Here is a 14109-nt window from a genome sequence, read left to right on the forward strand (position 1 = left end):
GGGGCCAGAACAGGACAGACCAGAAACGCCAGAGCCAGAGCCCCTCGGCCAGGATGTCTTGGGGTATGTCTTGGACCTCTCAGGGTAACACACCTACTTCGGGGCGGGGAATGGGGGAAACTTTGGGAGGATTTCTGCAGAGGAGAGGTGGGTCTCGGAAGGCCAGCGCAAGGGGCAGCCATGACAAGACATTGCAGCAGGCACCATCTGAGAGCAAGGGCCCAGGGCGGGAGACAGCCAGCTCAAAGGGCACCGTATCTGCTATGTCACCAGAAGCTGAGAGAGGGGGGGCTCAGGGTCCAGATCCATGGTCTAAGCTCAACCCCCTTCAGAAGGCTCCAGCCACTGCTACGAGGGAAATGGGCACATGAGGTGGCCTTTGCCCCAAATTCAGGCTCCCCCAGGCCTGACCCTGCAGGAGTCAGAAGCTTTATTGGCTGGCCAGAGGTGAGACAGGGAACATTTAACAGAGAGTAGGAGAAAGACAGAGCTGCTCCCCTCCCACCACACAGGCCAAAGCCACGACACCTAGTGTGTTCTTATTCACACCTCCCTAGACAGGCGTCCATGGCTGTAAGTCTTTACTAAGCAGACAGCCTCATCCTGCTCCTACTGAGAGGCTGCTGGGGTTGAACAGCCAACCTTGCAGTTCACAGACCAATGCTTAACGGGCAGCCACCAGGTCTCCTCCCCACAATTATACCCAGAGAAGGCCAGGGGAAGACCACCCTCCGTCCATTCCAGGTCTTGTGCATCCCGGCTCCTGGACCAGATGTGGGCCTGATGCTAACAGGGAGCGGGGACCCTACAGCCTGCCCGCCACAGAGGCCAAGAGGGACAGGGCAGGCCGGCCCACAGACTCAGAGTTCAGGGCGCACTGGTGGACAAGGGACGCTGGGATCGGATGATGCCCACAGGCTGTGCGTGCTCTGTCTAGGGGCTGTTGGAAGAAAGGGTCCCTGCTTGGAGGGAGGCCTGAAAGACCAAGGCCATGAAATGCCAGGGACGTGGTCAAAGGGGACTGGGAGAGTAGGCTCCTCCTACCGAAGGAGGACCTGGACCCTGTGTCCCCATTGTGGACCCTGCCCACTCACTCTCCCACCCACCGTGCTCGGAGTCCATTCCATTGGGCAGTAGGGCACCTGGCTCTTCTCTTCCCACCAGCCTTTCCCTCCAGCCAAACCCTCCTGAGGGCTCCCACCAGCCAGATCATTTCCCCTGGCTGCCTGGACCCTCACTGGGGGCTAAGGGGCAACAACTAACTCGACAGTCCCCTAGGAATGCACTGTGTCCCGAGGCCCCAGGGAGCCACAGGACGCCTCCTCTGGAAGCTGCAAACCTCCCTCTGCAGCAGCTCGGCTTTCAGCTTTCTCTGGCCTCCATCCACACTGGCAAGCTCATGCCATCGAGTCAATTTTAGCTCCTAGCAACCCTCTAGGATGAGGAGAGTGTCCTTTGTGGGTTTCTGAGACTGTAACTCTTTATGGGAGTAGAAAGTCCCACCTTTCTCCCCCCAGAGCTGCTGGTGGATTTGAACTGCCGACCTGGTCATTATCAGCCCGACTCACGACCAAAATGCCACCAAGGCATCTTGTCCAAACCACAGGGCACCTGAAAGCTACTCCAGGCAGTAGGCATTAGTTCTTCCATCCCTGGTTGTCAGAATTCAAGAATCACGGTACAGCCTCAAGTGCGCATTCTTCCTCTAGGTGTGGACCACACACTGGCATGGGACGAGGAAAGCGACTGTGTCAGTACTAAGTGCCAGGTGCTGTGTCGGGATGGAGACTGGAATGGTCAAAGCACGTGGGTGAAATCCTAGTAAAGCTAAGTGCTTTGTAACAACGTTGCTGTTTGTTGTTGTTGATAGCTGCCTTCGAGTTGCTTCCAACTCACAGCAACCCTATGCTCAACAAAACAAAACAAAACTCTGCCCAGTCCCGATCCATGCCCACAACAGCTCTTATTGGATGGTATTGTCTCAACGTCAAATTCTTGCTTTCGGCAAATATTCCCCATTACGCAAGACCCTGACAGTAAGGGCAACTGAGCAACATGCCTGGGGGAATTCTCTGAGTGACCTTGTAGCGTTCCTGTAAAAAGTCTGCCGTTTACTCCACAGAAAACATTTCATTAAAAAAAGGAAAACCTCACTCAAACTCACTCTTGGTATCCATGGCGACCTTAGAACTGCCCCTGTGAGTTTCTGAGACTGTAACTCGTTACAGAAGTGGAAAGCCTCACTTTTCTCCCACGGAGCAGTTGGTGGGTTCAAACTGCTGGTCTTGTGGTTAGCAGCCCAACACAGAACCCAGTAGGCCCCCGGCCAGAGCAAAGGCGTGCTCTGTGTTTCCATCTGGGTGTCTGAGCTGGCTAGAGATTGTTCACAAGTTTACTAGGAGCTTCTGCCGGACTCAAGCCTTTATCATCTGATAAAGTCGCCAAGGCTCTAGCCCCAAAGACGCATGAGTCAGGAAGCCAAGCCTAGCACGAGGAGATGGGGCTTCTCAGTAGCCTCCAGGTTCCCCCCACTGAGCTGTGGGTTCTCCAGACTGGCTCCTCCACCCCAAGGCCCAAGCTGCCCTCAACTTACTTTCCAAATACAGGCTCCAGGGTACAGGGGATGTAGTTGTCCTGGTCGCTCACCGATTTCTTCCCTATGGAAATCTTGACGTAAGGATCACACTGGAGGAAGAGTCAGAAATGCACAAGTGAAATCACTGTGCCAGCCTGGCTTGGAAGCTGCTTGGCTTCTGCCTCCTGGTGGAAGTAGGTGGAGACCACCAAGAAGCTGCCATGTAAACTCTGGTCTGTCAGCCCGGGGGCCCCCACCACACTGCACACAGCCTCTGTAGTGCATCTGGGGGTGCCGAAATCGCCCATATTCCCAGCCCACTGCCCGTTGGGGAGAAGGTGTAGGGGGTGGGCCCATAGCCTCAGAAGCACACCAGCTTGGATTATATATCTGACTAGGCCAAGCAGGGCCCTCTGGATGGTGTCTGGGGAAGGGCTGGCAAGGGAGAGAGATGGACAGAGTGTCCGCCCAGCCCAGTGCAGAGAGCAGTGGCACCGCTCAACCAGCCTCCAGGAGCAGCCAGGGCTCTGGAGGGCCCAGGTTGACTGTGGCATCAAGAAGCGTCTCTGGCCGGGACCACACCTTGGATCGTGGACCATCTCCATTATGCGCCGTGAAATGGCTCGACCAGGGCACAGGGCAGCCAAGACTGCTGAGCCGGGGAAGTCAGGGTTCTGGGGTCAGAGACTGGCTTCCTGCTAAGGCTGAACTCTCCTAAAGAGACGAGAGAACCCTCCCCTCAATGACCTCTAATCTCCCAGAGTCCTCGCCCTCAGCCTCTCATCTCTGTGTGTGCGTGTCTCTCTCTCTCTCTTCTTCCAGCCTTACTCCTGCCCTCCGACCCCCATCTCCTTGGAACGCTGATTCCTTCGCTTCTTCTAACCCCCCTCCTCATGCAGGGCTGAAGCTACCGGGAAGCAGATCAGGCACTTAGCTCTGGCACAAAATGCAAAGGGAGATCAAAACGCTAATAAGACAAATCACGCTGTAACGCACTCGTGCCAACCATCCAAGACAGGGTCAGGAGCACTGATGTTTTCCTTTCGCCCGGGCTCCGCCTCCTTCCAGCCCGCAGCGGGAAATCTTAACAAGTTCAAACCCCACCCACGCCTTCCGTGCTAATAAGCCTTCCAGCTCATCGTTGTTCTAAACACACATTCGACATTCTGCTTTCTCAGCTTTGCCTAGGCCTTTGACCCCTCCCCAAATATGTCCTTCCTTTTCTTTCTAGTCAGCAATACCCTCCCCATCCTTAAAAGTCCTAACCCTCTCGGGAAGCGCTTCCCTGGTTGCAAAGCCCTGGCCTGACTTTGGCCTTCTCCGACCTCCTGGACTCCTTGGTCCTTGGTAGAAGTCCACCCAGTTGCTGCTCAAGGTTGGATGTGTGTGTCTACTTCCCCGCTCCTTGGAGCAGAGGCTGCTTCTGACGCTGCGGTCCACTCGCACCCACACCTGCTAGGGATGTTACCTTTCCATTGGTGTCCTTGGGCTGCAGGCCAAAGGCCCGGACAATGTAGATGCGGACCAGACACTCCTGGGGCCCCTGGGAAGCCGGCTGGTGGAGCTGTCTTGGGGGCACAGGGACGGCTGGATCTTCTGGGAGAGGATAAATTTTGAAGAGGCCCTGCAAAGAATTCGGTGATGATTACAACTGTTGCCACCATTGTCATCAATACAATCAACACTAGGATCGTAGTTCTCCTCCGTTTCCGAGTCACTGCCAGGCAGGACACCAAGGCCACTGCGCCCCTATCAACGCCATCAGGAGCTGCAGAAGCACCACCTCCATCTCCCCCTGGTGACAGCATCAGCACCAGACCACCACTATGATGCTGACAATAGCCCCTGCCCTCTCCCCTTGCCTTCCTGCTGCCACTCCACAGACTTCAGCTCACCTGCGTTCTGGCCATGCCTTTAAGGACTTACCTTAAATTCTCCAATGATAGATGGGTCTTCCGTCTCTTCTTGAGTCTTGCCACGGTAAAGCTTGAAGGTGCTGCAAAAGTCGGACAGGCCCTCAAAGGCTTCCACGTTCTCTAGCTGGGTATCATAGACCTGCATGTGCAGTGACGAGAGACGGGACAGGGGATAGAGAGAAAGCAGAGGTCAGCAAAGGAGAGCAAGCAGGCAAAGAAGACCCAACGTGACAGTGAGAGGGACAGGAGAGTGGGAAAGGAGGGGGAGGAGAAGGCAGAAGACCATTAGGAAAATGTGAGCATAGAGAAGGGCGAAGTTGGAGAGGGAGGGGTTTAAGGAGGGAGAGAGGCGTGGGAGAAAATAAGAGCAAAGGCAGAGATGGCTCGGAGGCGTGTAATGGGGGTAACAGAGAAAGGAGAGGGGGGGAAACCAGGAGGAGAGAGTTCAGAGAGGAAGATGGTTATTCAGCGCCATTAAGGAATAGGGTTTTAATAGTCCAAGTGGCTGTGAGTCCTCACATGTCATAGACTAAGGTCACAGCCAAGCAAATAAACATGACGCTTACTAGCTTTTGTAGTTGAAGATTCAGAGACCCGCAGGAAATTCAAGAGTCAACATTTCAGCCAAAATGCTCATTGTCTAGGCTGCCCAGACAACAGTGGTATCAAACACAGGACTGAGCATGTCCTCTGAGTACCACTTTAAACTGTGGGTGTGATTTCTTTCTCTTTCTTTCTTTTAAAGATCATTTTCTTGGGGGGCTCTTACAGCTCTTAGAACAACCCATACATCAATGGTATCAAGCATATCTGTACATATGTTGACATCATCATTTTCTAAACATTTACTTTCTATTTGAGCCCTTGACATCAGTTCCTCTTTTTTCCTGCCCTCCCTGCCCTCACACCCTCGTGACCCCTTGATACATTATAAATTATTATTGTTCTCATAGGTTACTTGGTTCACTGTCTCCCTTCACCCATGTTTCTACTGTTCATCCCCCTAGGGGTGGGGTGTATGCCTTGATCATTGTAATTGCTTCCCCCTTCCTCCCCTCCTCTCCCTACCTTTCTGCTTCCCTCCTGGGATTGCTGCTCCTATTTCTGTTGCTAGGGGTTTATCTGATCTGGATTCTTTGTGTTATGAGCTCTTATCTGTACCAGTGTACATGCTCCGGTCTAGCCAGAACTGAAAGGCAGGACTGGGGTCATGATGGTGGGGGTAATTTCAGACTTGCTTACCTAAATGAAACTGCAGCTTCCTATTAGAGACGGTGAAGTGGACCTGGGACACAGTGATGCTGAACAGATTAGGATACTTGCTAAATTGGTTGGCGCTGACATTTATAGACAGGCTACTTCAGCTATGTTCCCCTCTGTCTGGCTAAATCATTCTTCTTGTTTAGGCCCAGTCAGAGTTCTACCTAAGCCACAAAGTTCAAGTTCGACTTCTTCAAGAAACATTTCATGACGCAAGTGGTAAATTGTAGTATTTAAAATTAGCATATATAAGGACTTATAAAGAAAGGGTTCATGTTGCCTTAAAAATCTGATTCTCCAAAATAAGCAATTCGTTGTTTGGTTTACATTTGGAACCTGGCAATAATTTTTTTCTCTCTCTATGCCAAAATAGGATCACAGGAGATAAACTGTGCTGTAATTTGGGATTTTTCACCTGGCAGGGTGAATGTCTTGGCACTCAAAAATATACTTCCACCGCATCATTCCCAAAGACCGTACAATAGGCAAATGTGCAAATGAGCCCTAATCCAGAGTGGACAGCTAGCTCTGCAGGGTTTTCTCCCTGCACTTTGAAAAGCATGATGAACAACAGGACACGCATGCTTTGTGCATGTGTTGTAAGTTCCTAGAAGAATTCTTGGTCGAGAGATAGGCCCATGTAAGACCTTTGATGCACACCCAATTCCCCTCCGCGCAGCCTTTGATCCGTGTGAGCCCACTGTATCAGTGCAGCTCACCGACGATGAGTCACTACTGCTTGGCTGACCCTCTGCCAACCAGGACGTCTTGTTCAAGCAACTGCTCTTCTGATGATGTGTCTGAATAGGAGCCTGTTGTGCATCAAATGTGTTAGAAATAGTTTTCCCAGTTTGTCACTTGTCTCTCAATCATGTTGGTGATATGCCTGACTGTTTTTAGACACATCAACATTTCCGGATTACCTCATCTAATGGGCTCTGTCTTTATGCCCGGGCCTTGCAAATGGTGCTTAGAATGTCTTCACAGCCAGATTATTAACTTCCACACTGCATTTTCTCCTTGATGTCCGCTGTTCTCATTGAAGCCTCTCTTTCGTCTGTGATTTACTTCTATTCCTGGTGTGAACTAAGAATTCACACTATGCATAGAAGTACAATTTCCCAAAATGGCTTGGGGGTTGACCAATTCCCAAACCTCGTATTCTGGCTCTCTCTCCTTCTCCTGGTGGCCTACGTCACAGGATGTTAAATGTGTGTGCCTCCTGCCATTTGTTGGTGCTCCACTGGTCTGTCCCTACTGACCTTTGGACCCCTGCTGGCCAGCACCATGGTGCTTGCATGACGGTTGCTTCATTGCATGCTTTGATCCCTGGTAGAGAAACCTAGCCTCTTCATTCTTATTCTTTATTCTTGCTTTCCAAAGTTCTCTTGGCTGCCCTTTTACACTTAGTGTCCAAGTGAAATGTTGAAACCTTGAACGCCGCTCTGAGTAGACGTTTCTTGGTGGATTTTGTTAGAATTGCAACAAATGTGCAATCACGCCAGGCTCGCTCTCTCCTTCAAAACGGACAGCTTGACAGTATTGATTTTTGCCTTCCCAGGATAACTTGATTCGTTCAAATCTTCCTTTATTACAATTGGATATTATCTTCATAGAAATATAGATAAATAAAGGAGAGCTGGCTGAATGAATGGGTGGACAGACATAGAGGAACAGCTAGATTAAAAAGATAGGTAGGCAGGTAGACAGTCATCCAGGGAATCAACTCCCGCTCATGAAAACTTTCTGTATAAAACAAAACACTGCCGAGTGCCGTGTCACCGTCAGCATCGCAGACATGCTCAAGTCCATTCTTGTCGCCATTGTGCCGATCCAGCTTACCAAGGGTCTCCCTGATTCCTGCAAGCCCCCCACTTCACCAAACAGAATGTCCTCTAGCAAGGGACCACTCCCATGAAGAGCCCAAAGCAAGCGAGTCAAGTGGTATTCTACTGCGGTCCAAAGGGTTTCCATTGGCTGATGCTCGGGATGGAGCAAAGAGTGACATTGTCCAGGACGTCATCTTTCTCGGACACACATTCGATGCTCGGGGAAACAGATCAACGGCACATTACAATGGGCGAAACGGTGTTGAAAAACAAAGTGATTACCTTGAGGACTAAGGTAGGACATTTGCCGATGTGACCCAGAGATCAAGGCCTAATCATTATAGCGGCTTCCAGGGGGATCCGCTGGGAAGTTAAGTTCAGAGTGGAGGGAAGCACCGGGGGACTCCCAAGGGGTCATCTTGATAGATTTTTCTCACAGGGCACAGGGAGACCACAAAGACTAATTCTGAAAAAGCTTGAAGACCAGTGGAAACCACACTGATGGGAAAAAGCCAGGAGAGTTGTCCTCTGAGGAGCTGGTTTCCGCCGCATCAATGCACCAGCCCATTCTCGGAGGACAGCAGAGCTGCCTACCAGCATTCAGAGCTACAAACTAAACGTGTTCACATATGCCCCTGCCATGTCAAATACATATATACCTACACACATGCACACACACGTGTGTATATATATCATTGCCTAATATGTATTTTCATGTTTTCTCCTACGTATGATAATATATGATCAAAATTTGTTTAATGTTCTTCGGGCATTAGGAAAAAGTATATTCTATTTTATTTCTTTTATAGATAATGTTTGATCTATCTTCTTAAAATTTATCTTGTCACTCAGATCTTCCATTTGCTTATTTGTATATTGTTTGAGCTACCAAGGAGGAGGGTGCACGAGAATCCTCATTACAACCTTCATTTCTGTGATTTTAAACTTTCACTTCTGTGAGGTTTTAATTCGTAGATACCTATCAATTTTTGACCCTACATATTTATAAGCTTTGTTGTGGCTGGCATGCATAAATCCCTGGGGAGTTTTCCATATACCTTTTATTTATATAAAATACTCCTTTCCTTTAAAAAACAAAAATCTTCCTCTGTCTCCATTTTTACTTCAAATTTTATCTACTTTCTGTTTGTATTTATCTATTATGTCTTCCCTCCCCCCTACACCCGATATTTTAAAACTGGTATTCATGTTATATGTAACTGGTTATATTGTTCTCTAACTGGCTGTATGGTTTTAACTGATTACATTGTTTTAAATATGTCTTTTAAAGACTGGGTAATAAATGTTGAAATAGTTGAAGACTCTTTATTACTTCATTAAAAAAAATCTACTGCCAGTGAGTAGGTTATAATTCGTAGGGAGCCTACACGGTAGGGCTTCTGAGATTGTGCATCTGCACAGGGCAGGCGCCTCCTCTTTCTCCCACAGAGCTGCCTGTGGGTTTGAACCGCCCAGGTTGGCAGCCCAATGCCAAAGGACAGCACGTCAGGACGTCTTTCATAGGGAGTTTCCATCTATATTCATTAGGAAAATGAATAAGCTTTGTTCTTTTCCTAGAGTTTTTTTTATCATTTCCTATGATTTCTTCCTTACTCCAGAAATTTCCACAATGTGTTTGTTTGTGTGTGTGTGCTTTCTGTACCCCTTGTGGGCATCACCCTCCCCATAAAGCTGCAGGCTATTTTTCAAAGACCCATGTCATTGGCATGGTCTCTCTTCTGTTGACTTTTCCTTGTAGGACCAGGGTTCTGGTACTGCCCCCAGAAACAGGTTGAAGGCATTTTGTTTTGGAAGCCCGTTCCCACTTGGAGGCTGTCGGAGACCGGGGACCTCCTCCGCAAGGTCAAGGGGGAAGGCCGGGTGCCAATTCAGCATCAGCCTCTGAGGGAACAGGGAGGCGGCCAGGGCCATGCGCCACCTTGGCAGGAGAGCGCGTGCTTGTTTAGTTTTTCTCGGTTTTTTGGCAAAGTCGCTGTACCACATGCCAGCCCTAATGTGCCGGCTCTTCTTCCTGGTACACGAATAGTTCTGTCGCGTTGCCCAACCTCAAACACGCCGCTCCCCAGTCAGTGGCGAGCACGCTGCCTCAGGAAGCCTGATGCCTGAGGAGCCAGGGCTGCTACCTGCGCTGCCATCTCTGAGTGGCCGGCGGCAGACCTAACCCACCAGGAAGTCTTCCAGGTAAAAAGGCAGCTCATGCCATCTGATGAAATCTCCCCGCGTGTCCACCAAAGACTTCCAGGCAGCAGGATCATCAGAAAGCCAAAGCTACGCACGACGCCAGTCTTCACTCATTCCCTTCTCTTTAGGGATTTCCTGGGGTTTCTCAAGTGTCTGGAAACCTGTGCCATGTCTTGTTCTCATTTCGCCAGGCCTAGAAGGTCACCGTGGGGGACAGAATCTCCCTCGGAGATGTTCCAGGAGGCGGGCTGCTTGATTCCATCAGGGAAAATACAGGACACATTACTCTTGAATTTCAGACAAAAATGAGTATTTCTTAGATCAGGATGCCCCGTGCTGTATGTGAGGCAGCTCATGCTCAACATGTACTCCCTGTTCATCTGAGACTCACATGTAACTGGGCATTCCGGATGCTACCTGGCGGCCCCACCTAGGTAGTTATCTGACTCCCGGTGGGGAGGGGGGTAATTTTAAAATTGGCTCTGGGTATCTTTTTTCTTTTTTTTTTTTACTAATCCACTTTTTTTTTTTTTTACTAATTCACTTTTTTTTAAGTATAATGATATTTCCTCAAGATACCCAAATGTGGTTGGTTGTCTTCACAGAAATAGAGTGTGTCACATTTTTCGATTTACTAGGTGATTTCTGTCCAGATTTTAGGGAAAAGAAGAATCAAAAGTACCTTCCCACACTGCCTTTCTGTTCCTTCGTGATTATTTAAACACAAATTTGGTATAGGGTGCTTAAAAACCACTAGAAGAAACAACAGTATTACAAATCCCAAGTACTCATCTCCAACTTTTAATAATTTTCAATGCTCTGCCATTTCAATTCTAATCATCTACAAATTTATCAGCAGACCACTCCACAACCATCCATTTTTACTGCGTTCTTGGAGCAGGGGAGATGGTACTTCAACATAAATCCAGGCATCATTTCACTCTCAAATACTTTAACATTTTCCCATATTCTCCCAGAAATACTTTCTTGTGAACCCAAGCCCACATCTACTTCTTGCTTTAAACCTGAGAGTGACCTTTTGGACCCCTGACTAGCTCGCTAAGATTCATCAGTCCTCATCAAACGCAGAGATTAAAAACGGTGGGCACCTTTTGTCTTTCTAGTGCATCTCCCATCGCCCACAGTGTGTGCACAGTGACTGCCGGGCTGTAAGAGACCACTTGGGGGGAGAGGTCTCACCTTCAACGTGTCGAAATCCTTCTCCAGGTAGGACCCACACTTCTCTCTTTCCCCAGTAGAAGCGAAGAACTTGCTCCACCAATCGATGAACTCCTCCTCCTGAGGGCAGAAACAAGAGAGGGGTTAAGAAAGAACTGGCCAGCGAGGTCCTTCTGAATGGTCAGCTCCTTAGCAAGGCCGCCTGTGGGGGCCACGATTCTAGAGAGAGCCTGGGGAGCAGAGAGCTGGACCCTCCCACCGCTCAAAGGAGGCTGTGTGACTCAGTACGTGGGGTGGCTAGCCCGCGGTCTGTCCCCGACTCAAGAGGTGACTCCGTTAGGCTTGTGCGGCCTCCTTGATCTTTCCTGTGAAGCGGGCATCACTGTCCCCCTGCATTCCAGGGTACCCGGAGCCTAAAGGCAGGGGGCTCCTTAAGGTAACCCTTTGGGGAATGTGTCTATACCGATCAGTGATGAATAGAACACAGTAGGCCAGGGAAACACAGACCTCAGTGTGCTCCTGCCTCCCACCGACCCAGCAGAAAGCAAGCGGCAGGAGTGAGGCCTCTGCCTCTCTCAAGGTGCCACCAAGGTAGAGTCCTTGAAAACCAACAAAGATTTGTCATCCATGGGAGGGGATATTAAATATGGGCTTCGGGGGGAGGGGGTAAAAGGAAGTTTGTGACAACACGCTCTGCCTTTCTCTTCCTCCAGGACAGGTGGTCCTATGTGAAGGAGAAGGTGGGCCAGGAGGCCCGTGGGAGCACCTGGGACTGCCCCCTGAGGACATGTATCTCGCCTGTGCCTCCGCTGTGTGTCTAGGCTGTCTGCCTCGTTGCCTGGGCCGTTAGCAAGCTCCCTGACCATGGACAGACACGCCTCCCCAGTCCGCCCACCCAGGCTGAGTGCCTGCCTGCGTTTCTCAGTGCTGTTCAAACACTTTCCTCCTCCAGCTGCGGGGGTGGGCTAGGAGAGCCCCCCTGGGAACCTTCTAGAATTGACAAGCTCTGTAAGATGCCCTGAAAGTCAGTCAAAGAGTTTCTGAAAATGGTCGTAGCTCCCTTTCAGCCATTGCTCAGAAGAGGTCAGGAGGGTTAGGGCACTGAGTCGCAGAGCTTTCTGACCTTAGCAAAGCAGAACCCAGACCCGGTATCTTAAATTCCATTTCAAGAAACAGAGACTATCCATAGACAGACATGAAAACCTGCAGACCAGACTGGCACAATCGCCAACACACAGAAATCCAAGAACCTTTTGAAGCCCCCTGGAGAAATGGCGCCAAAAGAGAATGGAATTTTCCCATGAACTCTTTGAAGCTCCTGGGCAGGTGTTGTCACACACATCCCTCCCCACAACATACACGAAGACGGACACCAGCGCAGAGACAGCTAGGGACACACAGGGAGCAAGAGCGACAATGGAATTCAATCGAGCTGTTTGGTTTCTTTCTTTCCTGTCACCGACACTTAGAGACTGGAGAGCATAACTGGGTCTAGACTTGGGCGCAGATTGCCACCAACCAGTATGTTTAGTTCAAAGAAATGACAGCTAACACCAAAGTTATGGGAAAGCTATCATACTTTCATTCATTTTGAAAAGCTAAATAACTAAGGACTCAATAGAAAGGGACTATTTAGAAAATAATAGTGGCATCCTATGTACAAATATGCTAGATACAGTTGAGGAATGGATTGTGATAAGAGCTGTAATAGCCCCCCCCCCCCGGATAAAATGAAATTTTAATTAGAAGAAATTAAAATAATAAAAAATACGAGTTAAATAAATAAAAAAAATTTTAAGAATAAGGAGCCAAAGAATGTTAATAATATCAATTAAAGAGACAAGCACATATCTACAAAACAGAACATAGATCTTTTCCAGAATCCTAGGAGCACTTAGGGAAAAAAAAATCCCAAAGAAACCTTAATGAAATCCAAGAAATGAATTCATAGCAACCACATTCCAACTGCTGGTTTCAGGAGCTGTTACACCAGTTTGGACTCACAGGACCCTGTGCACAACAGAACAAAGCGCCATCCGGCCTACGCCATCCTCGCCACCACTCCACGTGTAGGCCCATTGCTGCAGCCATGTGTCCACCCATTCTGACTGCCATGCAATAAGAGTGATGGATTTTAATTAGAATCTCGGCATTTTTAATGCTCGTGGAACTTTGGAAATGGATACTGATCATGGTCACATATACCATGATGAGCGTAACCAACTGCAATCAGTGTCGCTGACTTGGACACATACAAAACCTGGTGTTGGCCAAGGATTGCTATATATATATAGCAGGAGCCCTGGTGACACACAGCTGCTAGCTGTCAGGTTAGCAGTTCAAACTTAACTCAGCAGCTGTGGCAGTTACATAACCTGTCAATCTGAGAAGGGGTGGAGTCTAGCCTGTCAATCAGGTCACACAGCCAATGAAGCCTCTGTGTGGGCGTGACCTTCTCCTGAGGATTCTGGGAGCTCCTGTCTTCCTCCCTGGAGGTGGGACACACTCTCTCACTGTGAGACATTCCTGTTGACAAACCACTTGGAGACACATTGATGGAGCCAGAGCTCTGGAGCAGGAGAAGCCGCGTGGAAACCCACACAGGAGTAGTAGATGATTTTCTGAGGATGGGGACAAAAAGGAATTTCTGCAGTTGACTCAAAAGTAGTAGAAAATATGAAGTGATCAATAGCCATGGGGGGAGGAGGGGAAGTAGAAGTTACCTCGAAGAACAACCTCCCAAAAAAGACATTAGACCAAGAGGGTTTCTTCCAGGGAAAGGGCTACCAGTTTTCCAAAAGGCAATCATCTGTGTTGCGCAGCATAGGAGAGCTACCCTGTGCTTTTCACGAAGCAAAGCCTGACAGCAGCACAGACACAAAACAAAGGATTAATTTCACTCCTGAACACAGTTGTAAAGATCCTAAATAAAAATATGACCCATCCACCACCACCACCGCCCCTCCAAATATCAGCAGTGACTTGGGCGTGGTTATTTCAAGATGCAGGACTGGTTCAATGTTGCGGTGTCAGAAAAGAAAAATCCACCTGGTCATCAAGGGTTGACAACCAATGGCCCAGTGGCTGGCCATCTGGGTTGGTTTCAAAGAAGGCTCCTGTTTTACACTAAAACAGCAGCGTTGCGTGC

The 14109-nt window shown here is 49.1% G+C and overlaps 1 protein-coding gene across 21 annotated transcripts in view; it reads right to left on the reverse strand.

Annotated features, from left to right (window-relative positions):
• DYSF (dysferlin) overlaps window positions 1-14109 on the reverse strand; it is a 213819-nt gene that overhangs the window by 18807 nt on the left and 180903 nt on the right. For all 21 annotated transcript variants that reach the window (XM_075556961.1, XM_075556967.1, XM_075556969.1 and 18 more), the window contains 4 exons: window positions 10983-11081; window positions 4502-4630; window positions 4044-4199; window positions 2594-2685 (listed from right to left, as the gene is read on the reverse strand). In XM_075556961.1, coding sequence (XP_075413076.1) covers window positions 2594-2685; window positions 4044-4199; window positions 4502-4630; window positions 10983-11081 — 476 coding nt within the window. The remainder of the gene's footprint in view (window positions 1-2593; window positions 2686-4043; window positions 4200-4501; window positions 4631-10982; window positions 11082-14109) is intronic.

The sequence above is a fragment of the Tenrec ecaudatus genome, chromosome 8, assembly GCF_050624435.1.
Source record: "Tenrec ecaudatus isolate mTenEca1 chromosome 8, mTenEca1.hap1, whole genome shotgun sequence".
Lineage (NCBI taxonomy): Eukaryota > Metazoa > Chordata > Mammalia > Afrosoricida > Tenrecidae > Tenrec > Tenrec ecaudatus.